Source organism: Thunnus thynnus, chromosome 5, assembly GCF_963924715.1.
Source record: "Thunnus thynnus chromosome 5, fThuThy2.1, whole genome shotgun sequence".
NCBI lineage: Eukaryota > Metazoa > Chordata > Actinopteri > Scombriformes > Scombridae > Thunnus > Thunnus thynnus.
The window spans coordinates 28,378,022-28,396,057 of NC_089521.1; the positions used below are offsets into that span (position 1 = coordinate 28,378,022).

The 18,036-nt window shown below is 39.3% G+C and overlaps 1 protein-coding gene and 1 long non-coding RNA gene across 2 annotated transcripts in view; one reads left to right on the forward strand and one right to left on the reverse strand.

The window, feature by feature from the left end:
• swap70b (switching B cell complex subunit SWAP70b) overlaps window positions 1-13,017 on the forward strand; it is a 32,932-nt gene extending 19,915 nt beyond the window's left edge. The window contains exons 8-12 of the mRNA XM_067590563.1: window positions 4,462-4,569; window positions 5,684-5,850; window positions 8,188-8,386; window positions 9,251-9,347; window positions 11,214-13,017. Of these exons, the coding sequence (XP_067446664.1) occupies window positions 4,462-4,569; window positions 5,684-5,850; window positions 8,188-8,386; window positions 9,251-9,347; window positions 11,214-11,332 (690 nt within the window). The 3' untranslated portion in view covers window positions 11,333-13,017. The remainder of the gene's footprint in view (window positions 1-4,461; window positions 4,570-5,683; window positions 5,851-8,187; window positions 8,387-9,250; window positions 9,348-11,213) is intronic.
• LOC137183473 (uncharacterized) overlaps window positions 1-18,036 on the reverse strand; it is a 60,797-nt gene that overhangs the window by 648 nt on the left and 42,113 nt on the right. Inside the window, exon 3 of the long non-coding RNA XR_010928475.1 lies at window positions 11,176-11,278. This is a non-coding gene — a long non-coding RNA (uncharacterized lncRNA). The remainder of the gene's footprint in view (window positions 1-11,175; window positions 11,279-18,036) is intronic.

Sequence of the window (18,036 nt, forward strand, 5' to 3'; positions counted from 1 at the left end):
AATTTCTAAAGGCAATACCTCAAAGCACCGACCTAGAAAACACAAAAGAATGAGAAGGAGTGCAAAACATTCCATCTCCAGAAATCAATCATGATATGAACTGGAGGAAGAGGACATGTTGTTCCAAATTGTTTTTTGCAGCAGCACAGACGGTGCATCTTTGCAGTTTGATAAGTATTTTATGTCTTATGCTGTGTTGGTATTTAAGACACGCGTTTTCATCTTCATAGCAGACTCAGCTTCACTGTTTGGACATGAAGTGTCCGTTTAGCTGGAAAGTAAACCTCAGGGATCTGTACTCATAGAGTGTACTCTTTGTTCTCAACTTGAATCATAACGCATCAGCAGTCACAACTTGGACTCAAGTCTCAACTTTGATTTGACTATCAGACACTATCATAATGACTACGCAAGTATTCAGGCCAAAGACAGCCCTGTGCTGAAACAATGCAAGTGACTGTGTTGGTAGAGCATGTTGCCTCAGGTGAGACATGAAATATGATCCAAAAAGTCAAGTTTCAGTATCAGAGTTTGAAGCCTTATCAGATGTCAACCACTGCACAGTGATTCAATAAAAATAATTGTGAGGTAAACAGTAGAAATACTGTTTGTGTTACAACTAGGTTGGCGTTGGCACCCGCAGTGTCGGCATACTGCCCTCATCCCTCACTCTTTTCTCTCACTTCTGGTGCCGTCCCGAGTTGCTCTTCGTCATCTTGTCTTTTTCACTCTTTTCTATATATTACTTTTTCAACATCTTGCGCAATATTACCTTTCTATTTTAGTTTACTTATTTTACTAAATTTATCTTACTTCTATTGTTTATTAGACACTGGTGTTTGCATTTACTCCTTTATACACTTTACATTTATTACTCTATTGTTTTTATTCGTATATTGTAATTTTTGAGCAATCTCTTGTACAATAATTTCCTTCGGGATTAATAAAGTTCTATCTTTTTTTATTCAGAGAAATGAATGAAGGAGGGCTTGTTTTTTTTACGCAGTGCTTAAATAGCTCCGTGAAAAAACAGGGATTTGGTGAAGAATATGCATGGTCGTCCAGCAAAGAGGTCGATGTTACGACTGTCCTTAGAAAAGATATAATAATTTCCGCTGTGATAACTTCCCTGAGAACTGAAATTGTACCTCAAAATACTAGAAACTGCTGTTTGGTGTTTAGGTGTTTGTAACTGAAACTGTACTTCCTGTATCATAATTCATTGTCTCAGAAGTACCTGAGGTAACATCCTCCCACCAATGCAGCCGTGTGTTCATGCACGTCACTTTTAAAGTCTGACATCTCTTGACGAGTGCAACATGCTCAGTCACTGTTGAACAGCTGAAGATGAGTCATGAGTCCTGAGGAGCATCATGATATCATGTTGTGTTTGAAATTTTGCTTTGCTTTGCTTCTACTGAGCTAATTCTGGACATCAGAAGGAAAAATACTCAAGGAAATACTCATTTCCCAATCAGATGTATCATCACTGTAACTACAATTACTTCAGCTAATGACATCAGAACCGCAGCTCAAAGCTGATTCAACAACATTCCTTACAGATAACGTCACACCTCAAAGTAACTGACTGACTGAGAGCAGCGTTCATTGTCATTATAACGGACACCATTGTTATACTTTTATAACACACCAGTGGTTTCAGTCACACATTTACATTCATTGCTGCATTTGACACAAACACACAGGTGGGTCTGAAACTCACATGCTGCTGCCAGCTCATGAATACCAATAATAGATCAGCTCCACCCCTCCATCTAATGAATAGTCTGTCACTCACTGCAAACAGAGGAATGTGGATTGGATCAGAAAGGGAGGAGAGGTCGCCATTAGTCTCCATTAATCATGTTTTTCCAGTCAATCTTCCTAAACCTGACCAACACTCCAACCTGTTGAAACTGCTGACTGACCAGTTGTGTCAAAATTCAATGATAATGTGGATTCCCCCAAAGGCCGATGACGAATGGCTGCTTCCTGCAGATAACTGACTCTGATGTTATCAGGAAGTTTCAGCTTTACAAAGAACAGAGAGCTGATGTCATACAGTAAATTGAGACATACTGTAGCTTGACATTTTCAGCCGTTTGGTTTGGTTTATTGACACCATCCTAATATATTTACAACACATCAGACTTTGTCAAGGATAGAATAATTGAGTCCTGGATTAATTTCCAGGTTTGTCCTCAGTGTTTTCACAGTCCAACAACCTTTATCAAGATGGAGATTTACATCCCATTTAGAGCGAAGAAATACTGAAAACTTCAAAATAAATTAGGGCTGCAGCTGACTATTATAATCTAAATTGACCTATTAATTGTTTTGTCTATAAAATGTCAACACAGTGAAAAATGCCCTTTATAATGTCTTACAGTGCAGGTTGACGTCTTCAAATGCCTCGTTTTGTCTGGTCAATAGTCCAAAACTCAAAGATATTCAGTTTACTGTCAGGTATGACACATAAATGTTTCAAATCCTCACATCTGAGAAGCTGCAACTAGCAAATGTTTTGCATTTTTCCTTAAAAAAATGGCTAAAATGATTATTTGACTATAAAAAAAGTTGCAGATTAATTGTCTGTTGATCAACTTTAGAGCTGCAACAATTAAAGTAAATAAAACCTCATTTGATTAACTAGTTTGAGGATTTTGTTACAGCAAAAACACACAATCACTGTTTTGCAAATGCTTGTCTCAAGAACAAAAGCTTTAAAACAGCTATAAAAAATTGAATTTTATAATTTTTAAAATATTGATTTTTGCAGCATTTCAAAAGCTCAGGGGGTCAGAGAAAACTTCTAGGAAGATATCGTCCTTTGACTTAAGTGAAAATACAATTACTACAATTCAGTTGAAAAGATTTCCAGCCCAGTGCAATACTGGGTATGTTGCAGCCACTACTAGTGATGTGATAAACGGTGAGATGCAGCAACATTCAGCTGAGCTAGTTCTCATCATAGTTGTGTAACACATTCAGTGAAGCAGAGGGCAACAGTTTGTCTTTGTCTGGGACGCTGTGTTCTCCTCTGAATGCACAACAATCTGCCATTGAGGTGCAAGTCTCCGTCTCACATAGTTGGTTGCATGAATGCACAATGAACACACATACAGTATATATGGGCACACGCATACACACACACACACACACGTTGACCTAGGTCACCTTTGGGGACATTACATAGGCTCAACTTATTTCCTGGAGACTTACTGTAACCACTACTTGCCCAACGCTAAACCTTAGACTAACTTTTAACCACTGACCCAAAAATCAGTATTTTACCAATTGGAGACATGGCTTTTGTCCCCAATCGTCACCAATTAACTGGTCTTTAGTCTGAAATTTGTCCCCAAAAGTAGCGCATGACAGACAGACAGACAGACAGACAGACAGACAGACAGACACACACACACACACTCATTATACACACACAATGGGCATTCCAGCTCTCACACTGTCTTGCTACATGCAGTGGACTGTCGCACTCTACAGACAGCTCACAGCTGGGTGACAGAAGTCAAAAAAGGGTTACTGCTTAGTCACTCAATATACTTCAACATTTCTCCTCTTATCTCTAATTTAATGTATAAAGAGGGTTTGACATGCAACAAAACAGGAGCCTACACACTACACTGGCTTTGTCATCTTTATAAAACTAGTTTTAAAAATAGAAAATGTGACCCATATACATGCTTAACTCATAGTCACTCATGGAGACCGCAAACCTCTGCCAACTACAACTTTCCTCAATCACTCTTACATCTTAAGCGCTAAAGTCACATGAGAAAACAGACACCAACACACAGAAACGAATGAACAACAGAAGAAGACGGAAGAAAAAAACAGAAACAAAACAAAACCCACAGAGACCTGATAAAGATATGGTTCACAGGAAGACCTGAGTTCATTCTTTGCTAATGTAGAGAGTAGAAATAAGGTGGAGGTTACAACACTGTGTGTTTCACAAAGATTTACAGTTTAAAGTGTGTGACAGGGCTGACAGTATACTGGAAGATACAACAAAAAAAAAGGAACCAGCACTAAAGATATTTAAAAAAAAAAAAAAAAAGTGACTAAGAGTCTAAGTATATTTAGAGTGTCTCACATAATTGCTGTTAATTTTTCTAAAAGTGGAGTGTTAGCCAATTAAGCCAGTGAGTGAGTTTCCAACCGTATTTTAAACAATAGGTTTACAATTTTTTTTAAGTCTTCTGTATGTATAGGCTGCTGCTTGCTGCCAGGCCTTTAAACTAAATAATTACACAGTAATTCCCCCTGATAGAGAGAGGTCTTAAACGTCCTGTAACATCAGTTTAGGTGTTTCTTCCTTTTTAATTTCTGTTACACCTGAATTTAGGTGTAAATACCTTCTAATCTAGAGAAGATTCTTTTATTTACTGGGAATATTTGACCTTTTTTTTGACTGCTGTCTGTTTTTCTTTTGGCCAGGCTCTGGAGGAGGCAGCAGCAAACGCAGCAGAAGAAGAACGAAGGCGTCTCCAGACCCAAACTGAACTCCAAGACCGTTACAGGATGGATCTGGAGAGAGAAAAAATGGTACGTTGCCCTTTGTCGTTTACTAATGAATGATTACATTGGAAGCAGTGGTGTAGCAAGAACAACTTTAATACAACTTCCTCTTTTTGGTGTGAAGTGTTCTGGGAGGTCAACAGACCATGTGAGGCATTTACAATACACACTTCAACGTAACATCTATCTACAGGTGTCAGGTTAAATGAAACATAAAAAATAATAGTCAGGAGATTAACCTGAAATAGAGTTAAACTGAAGAACCACTGCGGTTCCCAGTGAAGCTGAAAATGAAACCACTTGACAGCAGATGAGTCATTTTGTGTCATTCATGTCCTCCATACACATTTAATAATAGCTATGTGGTAAAAAAGTCTCTATGTAGCTCAATTAGTACTAACGGGGTGAATTTGGTGAATCTAACCACCAAAAGGCATCTATACTACTGCTTCACTGCCTCTATTGATAACATCTTGACATGCAGAGTGCACAGCATGTTTGTGGTGCACCAGGAGATGATTTTTATCATCCATTACTGACTGTTTTCTACATCCTGTGTACAGAATGTATCTAATCTCACCTCATCTACTCCTAGTCTTAAAAAAATCTTTCACAATAGTGTGTACAATGTGTGAGCTTTACTACCACTGTCACAGTGTATGCTAAAGAGTTAGCATGGCACACCACGACAAATAATGAACCAAACATAGGCTGTTAGCTGTAAGGATTAGCTGACTAAAAGGACAATCTTTGGAAAATCTGAAGTATTCATTTAAAGGATGAGGCTGTCTCTTTTGTTATTAATCTTCAGAGCTGTTTCTAAACAAACTATGGTATCCGTTGCCTTCAGGGGAAAAGGGTCACCCACTGCAACAGTGTGGCTCATTGACGTGTTTTTAATAGTGTTTGAACCACAGAGGAATAAGATATATCAGGCTTTGGATACATACGCAATACTTGTAAGCAGGATCAATTCATTGTTAGTTTGGCTCTGCACAAGATTTGTTGACAATAAGAAAAATATATAAAATCGCCAGCCTCATATCTTAAGATAACTTTAAGAGCAAAAGGAAACAGTTCAATAGGAATGTTCATCTTGATTTCCAGATTAAGCACTGCTGTGTGTTTCCTGGTTCAACAGGTACGACAGCAGATGGAAGAGCAGGTGGCCCAGAAGTCCACAGAGCTGGAGCAGTACCTGCAGCGAGTCCGGGAGCTGGAGGACATGTACCGACGACTGGAGGACGCTCTGGAGGATGAGAGGCACGCCAGACAGGACGAGGAGGCGGTCCGCAGGCTGCAGGCACGGTCAGTAAACGAGTGGAGGAGGAAGAAATGCCTCATATTTCTAATGTTTTATATGTTTATACTTCTTTATACTACTGGATTGTGGCTGTACCGATATTTTAAAAATACATATTATAAGTAAACTATGGTTCAGTGACATGACACCAATTTTAAAATTCATCCAGCAGGCTAATATAACAAAGCAACATATAACATAAAACTTTTGTTAGGCTGCTTCTGACAATTTCTGTAACTTTTTGAAGCAAACAATCACATCCACTGTACACAGTGATTGGTCGGGTGTAAAGAGGTGTGAAAGAAGGAAAGAAGGAAAGAGATGAACGTCTCAATCAAGCTCTGTATATTTAATTCTTCGCACAATTAACTTCTGTCACTTTCCTTGTGTTCAACTGAGCACAACATCATGAACGTCTTTTAGGAGAGAGTGCACAAAAATGTGTAATCCCCATTTGTTCGATTCATCATGTTGAGACAACAAAGACGTGCAAAAAGACAGTTCTGGGAGAGAGATCTGGGAGGCAACAAACACTTTTTGCCTTTAGATGTGATTGGACGACACATAATGTGCTCTATGAAGCAGAAAGAGACTGAAAAACTATCATGAGGCTTGATGAACCCACAGAGAGCAGTGCAGCATCAGTTTTCTGTTCTATCTGTTGCAGTGTGGATTCAACCATTTAACTAGGCAGTGACCAGATACTAGCCCATACATACAGTATTATTGATTTATTGAATTTTTTGTAAGATCATTTCAATCAAAAATGAATCGAATCTGTTATGTTGAGAGACCTAAGTTGTACACTTAAGAAACACAACCTAGTTGCTCATAGACAGCTGAAATATTCCAGTATGGCCACAAGAAGATGCATTAAATATCATCCAACAGCCGTCTTAAAAGTTTGTGCTTTCACAAACATGACATCATTTCCAAACTGGGTTAGATAAATAGATAAACTTTTGCGGATGTATCAACCTGCTGCTTGTGTTGTGTTATCTGTTTGTCGCTTTCTGTTATCAGCTAGTTAATGTTGTCCACCTTAGGTAAAATAACTTCATATTTAACTGCCAGGGAATCCTTTAACATGAAATCACATCCAAACAAGCCATCTGCTGGAGCTTTTTTTATTTTCTATATTTTTGGAGTCTCACACACAGCCTGACACTGAACTTCTAGTTCCTTCTCTCCACCACATTTCCTCCCTTGTCCTTCCTTCCTCTATGCTGACATTTACTTTCCACCTCACGTTTGACTAACCAGTAGTGAGCATGTCGGCACCATTGTACTCACCATGGTGCTTAAATTATACCAATATGTTAAAAACACAACAATCAGAGTTTTAACATTAAATAATGTATGCCATCTGGTGGATGCCTTCTTCTTCCAGCCCATTGTACAAGAATAGTTCAATCTTCTACCACACTGAGTTTCACAAGCTCAAAATAGCATGATAAGCAGTTCACAGTGAGGTTAGGTTAAGAACAAGGTTCGAGTTACCAGTCTGCAGAGATGTAGCCAACGCTTAGCTTTTCCCTCTGATAATTCAATGATCATACCGAACTGAAGTGTTAACAATTGTCTCACTGTTGAAGTATAATTGTTTCTTACAGATATGATGAGGGGGAGTTTGCAGTAGCCAAGCAGGCAGTGAATGTAGTATGCAGTAACTCTTTTTTTGTAGTATGTGCACAAGGTTTAAGACACTGTGTACTTGTTCTACTTCTTTCAGTGTGTAACTGATGTAAATTTAAGCAGGTAGACCAAAGTACTGTAAATTGAGCTTGGAAACAAATGTTAATGTGCATTATTGTATTGTTCAAACATGCATAATGTGATTTTTTTTGTAAACATTGTAAACTACATTTATCCCCAATCTGTAGCTACATTTCCTTGAACCATATTGTTGAAAGTACAACTATAGCACCACCTGCTGACACACTGCCATTCCACACCCAATTTTTTTATTGCTTCATGTTATTTCTTGGACTGAGGTAACACTTTTATACTCAAGAAGCAAGAAGAACTCAGGTATTTGACAATGGAAATTGCAAAAATGCATGAATTGTACCAGAGGCTAGTAGTGTCCCTAAAATCAATCACAAATCAGAAATGTTGGTTTGCTGCAATTGAAAAAGCACAAACATTGTATGTATGAATGTTCGGTGCTCCATTACCCTCTCTATATCCCTCAGGATGGACATTAACATGTTACTGGCACTCCAGTGAAGAAGCAGAGACCAGCTCTCATTCAAAGATGGATAGGACTAGTCAGCTTATAGTTAATAGTACATACAGCATTACACTCTATACTCACACATGTTAATATCTGTGTCGAGCAGGTTACTGGAGGAAGAGGCCATGAAGAGAGCAGAGCTGGAACAGATCCACCTGCGGCAGCAGCGAGCCATCTCAGAGACGGAAGCTGAGAAGCAGGAGCTGGAGAAGGAGCGTCTGGCCAAGGAGAATGCCCTGCAGGCTGCAATGAAACAACTGGAGCAGCTGGAGCAAGACAGGCAGGGGGCGCTGGAGCAATACCAGGTCAGCTGAGAGCAGTCACAGTGGTGGTGGTGGTTTAGGGATTAGCAGTAGCAAATGGTAATATGAATGATTTCTAAAACACTATACAGTATATAATATCACAATACGGCTCATGTAGAAACTGCAGACTCAGTAGTGCAGGACTTTTGAGCAATGGATGAGAATAAAAGCAGCACATATTTATTTTATCTATCCATTAATCTACCATTTATTTATTTAGTGTATAAATGATGAGGAAAGGCCCATTGTAAATTGAAGGAACACTCCCAGATTATCACCACCAAATCTAAAAAATTTCCTCCCAGCTCACTGTTGATGTTTTTGAAAACTCGAACAGTGAACTGTGTTGTTTCACAACAGTTTCAAACTTCAACAGCGTGTTCGGAGGAATTTGTGTTGTAACAAAATGTGATAGTAATCAGAACACATGGTACAAATACCACACAGAGTGAAGGAAAGCAATGTGAGATATTTATAAAAAAGCTTTTTCCTTCCACACTACTTTGGACAATCCTAAATTTGGTTGCAAGGCATTTGACTAAATATAAAAGACACAATTTGAGAGCTGTAAGTCACATTTTTTAAACATCAAGTTTTAGTTTTGAAATTAAACTGTTGCTTTTCTTTAGGTTTTGCTGTTCGCTGTTCTATGTTTTCCTATGGATAAAATACCTCTAATGAACAACAATGTGGTCTTACACTGCATACCTGTATGTAACAGTCACAAATATCAACAGAAGCTTTCTGTCATTGCCGTTATTTAGGAAAGTTTTCATTGTAAAGTATTGTATTGAAGACATATATTGGCCTTATAACTACTGTGTGTTTTGTCTTTGTGTGTGTGTGTGTGTGTATGTAAACCAGACGGTGGTGAGGAAGCTGGAAGATGCAACCAACAACACAAAGTCCTGGAAGCACAAGGTGGCTGAACACGAAGGCTTGTTACGGCTCATTCAACCAGGTAACAACAGCATACTAAACACTGTCTGGAGTCTAGGGCTGCAACTAACAACTATTTTCATTAACGATTAATCGTTTAGGTCTATAAAACATCAAAACTGACCCAACACCCAAAGATATTCAATTTTTCTGTAATGTAAGATGAGGAAAAACAGCAAATTTGAGAGCCTGAAATAATTACAAATGCTATAGAATAGGCCTAGACCTAAACGATTAATTGATTATCAAAATAGTTGCTGATTAATTTTCTGATGATTGACTAATCGTTGCAGCTCTACCAGAATCTGAGTGTTTTTTCACTGTGTGTTCTTTTTACTTTTATCTGTGTCAGCTTTAGTTTTAGACCTTCAGAGTGAGTACAGTTTGTCTGGTGCTTTGTTCCTCAAATGGTTGTTTGGGAGTTAAGTTTAGAATTAGGTTCAGGGTTGGAAGTTAAAATTCTTAAGCGGGCCGAGCTCTGACAGTAGACCACAGTAGAGCGGACACACCCTTTGCCGTACCTGGCTGTGGGATGGAAACTGACTGTAGCTATAGTCATAGCTGTGATTGCGACTGGCCACCTACCATTATTTTTTAATGGGACCTAAAATGGTAACACTGGCCAAAAGAAGCATTGTAAAGTCAGACACTCCTACCAGGATTTGAACCTGGTACTTCTTTCCAATAGGACAGATGTGTTACATACACCACAGGAGTTCAACAGTAGCTTCACCGCAAAGCTCAACTACTTTAACAATGTCAATGCAGTTGTACAACCTCTTCTAACCTTTAAAACGTTGTGCACGGCCAGCCTCCACTTTTTAGTTTAGCATTAGTCACAGTTTTATGACTGATTTTCATTAACACCATATCAAAACAACAAATATAACCCTACCATCAACTGTAAATGTACTCTAGTTGATCCTATCCCTCCAAATAAACTTCAAAATAAGTTGACTCCTACCATAAATTTCGTAGCACCTTCTTCCTGCATATTGGCCAATAAAGTCTTGTACTTTCTCAGCCAAGTATTTACAGTGTACTCCCTCAAAGGAGGTTACAGCAAAACACAAATGTAAATGGCTGGAAAGAGAAAACCAGATAACAAATCCTGTACATACTTGAGGCTGAAGGCTTCAATCTACTAAAGAGTATTTTTAATAGACACAATATCTGTTTGAAGAATTCATCTAATATGAATGAAATCATGCTCACCTGGGAGGTTAAAATGCAGTTATGTATTTGAAGGTATGGGTTATCTTAAATGTAAAGTCATTAAACTACTAAAGACTTGTCATCACAATACATATTTGGTGTTTTTCCATTACCGTGACTGAACTGTTGTCTGACATAGCTGTGGTCGTGCTACAGCAAACACAACATAACAGTAACCACAATTCTACTTCTGTTTCTACATCGCCGAGGACGTTTTAAACTTCTTCTTTATGAAGACTAACACCTTGTTAATGTTATATGTCCTAAGAATGTTGCCTTTTCAATGACGTATTAACGCTCCTTCGTGGTTTGTAGAATACAATAGAAAGGCGAGGCAGTATCGACCACTTTTGCCCTACAAGTACAAGTACAAGCTCCAGGTTATGAGTTGTCCCTACATCCCTACAAAGTAGCATCAATGTTAGGCTGTTTAGAGGTGCAACAGAGCACATTTCAGAAGACGTTTCAGTGAGGCTATTGAAACAGCGCTTTTCTCCCTGGTATTAAGTTACTCTTTAAATTTCAAATTGGACTCTGTGATGGCTGCCGCTTTGACTTACGATCAGTATTATGTTTCAGCAGCAGATAAGGTGAATTAGTGAAGGTTGTAGTCAAGTTAAATAAAATATTCCTACCACTATGGTGAACAGTCTCTTGAATTTGTCTTCTCCAGGCTCCAAGGGGCAGCAGATGATCACAAACTGGGGCCCAGCAGCCTTTTCTGACGCTGAGCTCAGTCTAAGGCAGAAGAAATGGCAGGAAAGTAAGAACCAGGCAACTCAGGCTCAGTAGAGCCGCTGTAACCTCTGAGCCTTAGACATGTCTACAACTTGGAAGAAAAGACAAGGGAGGGCTGCTGGGATATATGGTGTCTGATAAAACATATCGAAGTCTTGGCTGGAAGCTGTTCTCTGGTAACTGGATTTACAGTTGAATCCAAATTTACTATGATAATATCAGACGTGTTGCAGAAACATGTTAAGGGGCATTAAGTAATCTATTACTTTTATCCCTTTTAGCAATCTTTAGGGCTACCATGTACTGGAGGAAACTCCTCTGGCACCCCCTTTAATTTGAGTTAGCCTGGAATGACAGAGACTTAATCCACATTTCTACATTATGAGGATTAAGCTCACTAATTACTACAGAGATCCAACAAAAATACTAAATAAAAATGTGAGAACACCATGAAAATGCTGGAATAATAATAGCTTTTTTGTTTCCATTTCTAAGTTGTTTCTTAAACGTCACTTGCTGGTTGGTTGTTTTTGTTCCAAAATGGTGTGTGGGAAGTAAAATGAATTGTAAAGGCTCAGTTGAGTCAATAATATATATATTTAATCCTAAGAACCACCACAGATGCAGTACATTAGTCATTTTGGGCTTCAGAGCAGAAAAATAACTTTAAATAATGCCTTGACCCTCTTGATTTTTCAATGGTTTTAACACTGATCCAATATTTATGTTATGTTACCTGACCTGCTGAAACACCAGTCCTAGCAAACAGTGTGAAAATACATAGAACAAACGGACAAAGTTAGAGAGACATGGAGTTCATCTACTATAGATTTTACACAAAGTTGATAGTATTTTATAGTCTATTAACTGCGAAGACTAAAATCCAACCAGGCTAACAATATAGAAAATATTTTAATCTGGTGATTTTAAAATGTGCAGCTTATCTTTAAGTCACGAGTGGAAAAGCCACCACTACCTTTTATCATTTGTTCCATTAAGTCCTGACTGTCTGTTCGTATCTGTGAAATGCACTACTTTTTACCATAGTCAGACCTGTTGCAGTTGACGGATAACAAATGGCTTCAGCATGTTTCAGGTTGTTAAGTAAAGGACAGGTAAAGCTGTAGTCCTCCTCTAAGATCTGTGAGAAAGCATGAACTACTGAAACTGTTACAAACTACTATCTTTTCTGTGATTATCGTCTTCTTAACTCTTTGGGATCATTTTAAATGAAAATAAGGGATTTTTGTAAATATTTTAAGAGTGGTTACCATTATTGGAGCCGTTTATGTTCTCCTTCTTACTAAATAGGCCGAATGAAGGCAGCATCAATAGCACCTGAGGATGACCTGTCTAATGTAAAAATCAATGTTTAACAAAGCTGTCTTCAAAAACACATCCTCTAATTAAGATACGATGTGTGACTCACTCAGTCTCTTATCATCATCATCAAGTGCCTTTTTTCCTGCAGTTTGTCTGACCTTGGTTCATCTGTCTAAATATCGAATTTTTAAACATTTCCTGCTTGTAAACACTGTGCCAGAAATAGGGCATTTTGTCAAAGTGTCACTCCAAACATGAATGCTAACTGCCGAACATTTGTACCGTGTTGTTGTACTGTAACCATCAGTGCCTTTATACTGTCATGAGTGAACGTTGTGATTTCTATTTTGTTTTTATATATATATGTAAAAAGCTGAAGACTGAACTATGTAATAAAACATGTCTTGAATAACTGGCTTACTTATACTCTCTGCATTTTTGTCTTTGCTAGTCCTGAATACAAATCACGGACATAAAACACAGAAGAATTTTAAAACTCGACAAAATACATACTTAAAGTACAATACAACACACAGCCATACATGGATACTGCACAAATCCCAGCTGCACTTTTATAATCAGCATTATCTAAAAAAAAAAAAAAACCTGCCTGAACCATATACAGTATGTACACCAGAGGGCGCTACAGTGCCATAAACGCCACATCTCACCACAGAGATCAGAACTACAGTAATCCTGACAGCAGAATACTTCCAACAGAGCCACACTTACTGTCAAACTGTAGTAAATGTGTAAACTGAAGATCATCTGGGGACAGAATCGTTGTAGAGAAATGGTGACTTCATTTCCATTACTTCACTGTCTAGACCCTCTGTTTTCCAAAATAAAGCTGATCACTGTCAGCAGCACTTTATCTCCTGTCTGGCTATGCACAATACAGACAATATCGTCAGTATTTTGTGCTGTTCTATAATTGTGTAACTCTAACAATGTGTAATTAAATTGTCAGACTCTTTATTTGTTTGGTCGATAAGAGGCTTAACAGTAATTTGAGTTTTTAGGCACACAGGGAAGTGTGAAGGGGACAGAGTGAATGAAATCTACCTGCCAAACAATTAATAATTAAACTATGAATATTTTGGATGATTTCTATTATATGTAATGTATCTTATGTGATTGTTGCTTTCAGTGGGCTGTGCAGTAATTTGGATTTATTGTATGTCGACTAGGAATCACTTGAAATTACTTTATACTGGTGCTGACAGAAAACACTTTTTTTTTTTTTTACACACCTTACCTTAAGAAATATAAACATGTTTTTCTTCTTTCGTTTTACAAAAGAAGCCAAAGTTGTCAAATGTTAATGATGTCAAAAACACAAGCTGCCGTACAGCTAAGCTACAACTCTTTAATTGGGAAAAAAATAAATTTCAATCAAGAACTATTTGATTAAAAAACAAGATGAGGGCCAAAACATTCAGTCAATTAATTAAACATCTTTGCTTTGATGCCTTTCTCTGTTTTATATCCCTTTAACTTGAGTTTTAGACTGTTGGTCGGACAAAACAAGTAATGTTAAGTTACGTCAACTTTGGCTCTAGGAAACTGATATGGCCATTTTTCTCCTGGTTTATGACATTTTACAAACTTGATGATTAATCCAAAAATAAGTATCAGATTAAGCAATAGTGAAAAAAATAGTTGCAGCCCTGAACAAGATGATTAATCTGACCAGACGTTCGATGTTGGCTTTTGGTACTTGGTACTGTTTTTGATACTTCACGCAAGTAAGCATAACACATGGATCAAAGCAAGGAAAGATTTGTGAGCCTGAAAAGTTGTCCAGGAAGAAATCTTTACAATGTACTGAATGTATTATATTTTTTTTATTGTACTATATGAATTTAGAACTGCTCTACGCCTGAAATCAAGCATGGTGCCTTTGACCCCTGATAACAGTCTAAATTTAGCATACATTTGCCGTATCATGTGTATCATCATCATTAGATAATTATTTCAAACATACTGACCATAGTCTGGATTCAGTTAAATATAACTTGATTGGTTTGTCCACTGCTCATTCGGAGCAACAACTGGGGGGGCGGGGGGGTTGATTGCTTCAGGGCATCTTAAGACTGTAAATCACGGGGAACAAAGCTGCCACTCAAAAACATTATTGTGATGAACTGAGCTGGTACATATTGGACTACTATACGATGGTGCTTCAAGCAGAAGCAAGAGGTCGTGTTGACCAGGACCGGGCAGGCAGTGCTTTACTGTCTCTGGAGTCCAACAACTACCCCCCCCCCCCCCCCTTTAAGCAACCTTACTATGAGCATCTAATTCTGACAAGCTTCAATGTGCATAAATGACACCACGAGAATAGAACAACTGTATCCCAACTTCATGCAAAACAGACCACCTCGTAAAATCTCCACTTCCAGATCAGCCCCCCTCGATAGATCCCCAACTAAGTTAATTCACTCCATTCTCCCTCCGTATCGTGCAACAGTCGTTAATTTGAGTGAGACGGGACAGACCAAACAAACACACACAAAATACGTTCCCAAAAATCTGTAGTCCAGATGCGCTCGGCACATACCACAGCTGCACTAACATTGCTTTATGCAACAAGATGGCCTGTCATTAACGCCAAGTGCCGCACCGGATGCTCTCTGTCAAACCCCCCGCCTCCCCCCACCACCCCCCATAACCCCCAGCAACGTCTGTATCCCATCATCCCTCTCTCTTTTAAACATCCTCACACTCATCAGCCTGAGGTTATGAGGCTTGTGGCACGCGTGCCGCATTCCTGGGAGATGATGCGAAACAGAAATGCATTAAATTCCCGATCTGGAATCCATCGCAGGGGGTGTATGTGTATGTGTGTAAGTATGCATGTGTGTGTTTGAGGGGCAGTTGGGGGGGGGTTTAGGTTGGAAAATAAGGATAAGGCGGGGTTATGGGGTCTCACTGCCCCCTTGAGTACCAGAGCATCTGAGATACAAAGTGTCTGAAGGCGTCGGAGGAATTCAAAATATATAGGGTTCGAAAGTTTTAGGAATTCTGGGTATTTACAGCGAATGGGGTTCTCGGGAGCCCCAGGGCCTGCGGAGGTTTACGAAGCAGAGGGGTACTCTTGGGACAGTAAAATAAAACGCCTGCAGTACATTTACCTTCCTTCGCAGTATCACATTTGACAATTCATGGACCCCAGGGGTGTGATATGGGCGTATTAAGAGTTCAGGGAAGCATCTGGCGAGAGAGTCGACAAAAATAGCATATCACTGCATCTTCACATTATAGATCTCCACAGAAGATTAAAAGGTCCCCGGAGAATTCCTGTATGGGTCAACGACGCAAACAGATGTCCTCCTCCGGCTCATAAAAATGAAAAACACCAAAAGTGGGTCCAGAAAGTAAAGAATTAACAGCAGCATTCCACTTCACACTAACTACAGTGACTATTACTGTAAACAGCGGCTCTGCGTTGCTGGTGGAATTTCACCTTCAACCTTATTTCACCTGCGTGTCATCCCGCTTGTCCACCAGCACATGTTTCTCCGCATTGCCCTCCTGACATTTCACAACATCACATTAGAGTTGGATTTGTGTAATGTGGGACTTACACCAATGACTGAAGGTTTTAGTTTAGAGATTTCGTGAGGTTCAAGGGTGCAAGGAGACGGAATTTGGGACAAAGGATCTGGCTCCAATCAGCGCATCTGACTGAGGTTGACTCCGCACCAACAGGAAGGCAGAGCCCGAGGCAACAGCGGGGAAATCAAACCCATCTTTCTCAATTGTTCACTCCAGATATAAATATCTTTTGACAACGCAAAGAGCCAAGTTAAAGGTGAGCCGTGTGCCACTGTGACCTCCCATTTGTATTTTTGCCCTCATAGGTCAGAGGTTACTGTGGATACATGTAAAAGTACACACACACACACACACAACTTCTATAGATCATATGCAATACTCACAAGCATGAATACACACACTTACCTGCATGCGTGTACTGTGTCCACACCTGGATGCACACACACATATACAAATTCATACATGCATGCATTCACTACACATATTCATGGATGAATGGAGTGTGCACATACACTGAAAAAAACACCGAACGCACACAACTAAAGATACCCATAGACACACAAGCAACACACATACACACGCGTTAACCTAAATGTGACCAGTTTTTTTTAAAAATTCATCCCGATATGACCTGAATAAGGCAGTAGTGAGAGGTGACTGGTCGTCTACTCTGTCTGCGTGGAATGCTTTACGTGACAAGACAGAAAGACTTCAAAGTCAGTGTCTCATCCTCTTCCTCCCCCATGAACACCAAAGAATGTGTGGCAAGGCGCAAATATAAAACACAAGTGTTTCTGTGGAAAAGAAAAAAAAAAAAAAAAAAAACTTCAACCCCCATGGACTGTGCTGCACTCCTGTCAGCGCATGAAGTTATTCCTCTTCAGTTGAAACCGTCTGACTTTTGACTGAGCCAAGTTTAGAGCTGGCCTCCTACCAGAGCATTGTTTACCAGCATCCTACTTAATTGCAGGGAGTATATGAAATCATGCTAAAAATACCCGAGTGCAGCAGGCTGTACGGAAGAGACGAATAAGTCCCCGAGTCAGCAAAGTTCTTCTTTACCGGGTGAAAGGCCAAGCGCTTGATGAGGCGATGCTGAGCGTAGAATTACCTGCACGCTCCTGTATCATCATCCTTTCTCTAACCACACACACACACACACACACACACACACTCATTATCTTTATCTGGGATCAGTGTATCATCAAGGTAAAACTGCAGCTGCTATTTATCACCACAGAGCAACACGATCTGCTTTATTCTCCTGTCAAAAGAAGAGATATGACTCAAAGGAGGGAATGGCACCTAATCTTAGCTGTCAAGACACAAGCCTGGAGCTTTGCCATCCCTCCGCCTCCACACTACCTCCCTTGTTGGCCATGTCAAATTATCACAATTTATCTTGAACATCCTTCTGAGTCAATGCGACTCTCCAGGTAATGATGGTGTCAGTTTTGTGGACTACATGAGCGTGTATATTTTGGTAATAAGACCCATCCGCTGACAATATAAAGCTCTTTACATGTCGGTTTCGTATCTGACTACGTGCTCGGCCGCTTTCACATAAACGAGAGCAATCTTATGTCGGACCTGGTAACGTTTCCATATTACTGTACTTCCAACACAGCATAAACTACTGTAACAATTGCCTTCAGGGAGAAGGAACATGTAATATCCTTTTAAGTCTGGACAAAATGTCATGGCAATCCATCTGTAGTTGAGTTATTTCAGTCTGGAAGTAGTGGACTGGCCGACATTGCCATCCATCCAGTAATGCTGCTAACATGTTTTCATTCATTGCCAGCTGCATGGATGGAATGAACACCAGCAATGCTTTACATACAGCATGTGAGTAAATAGGAATTAATTGAATT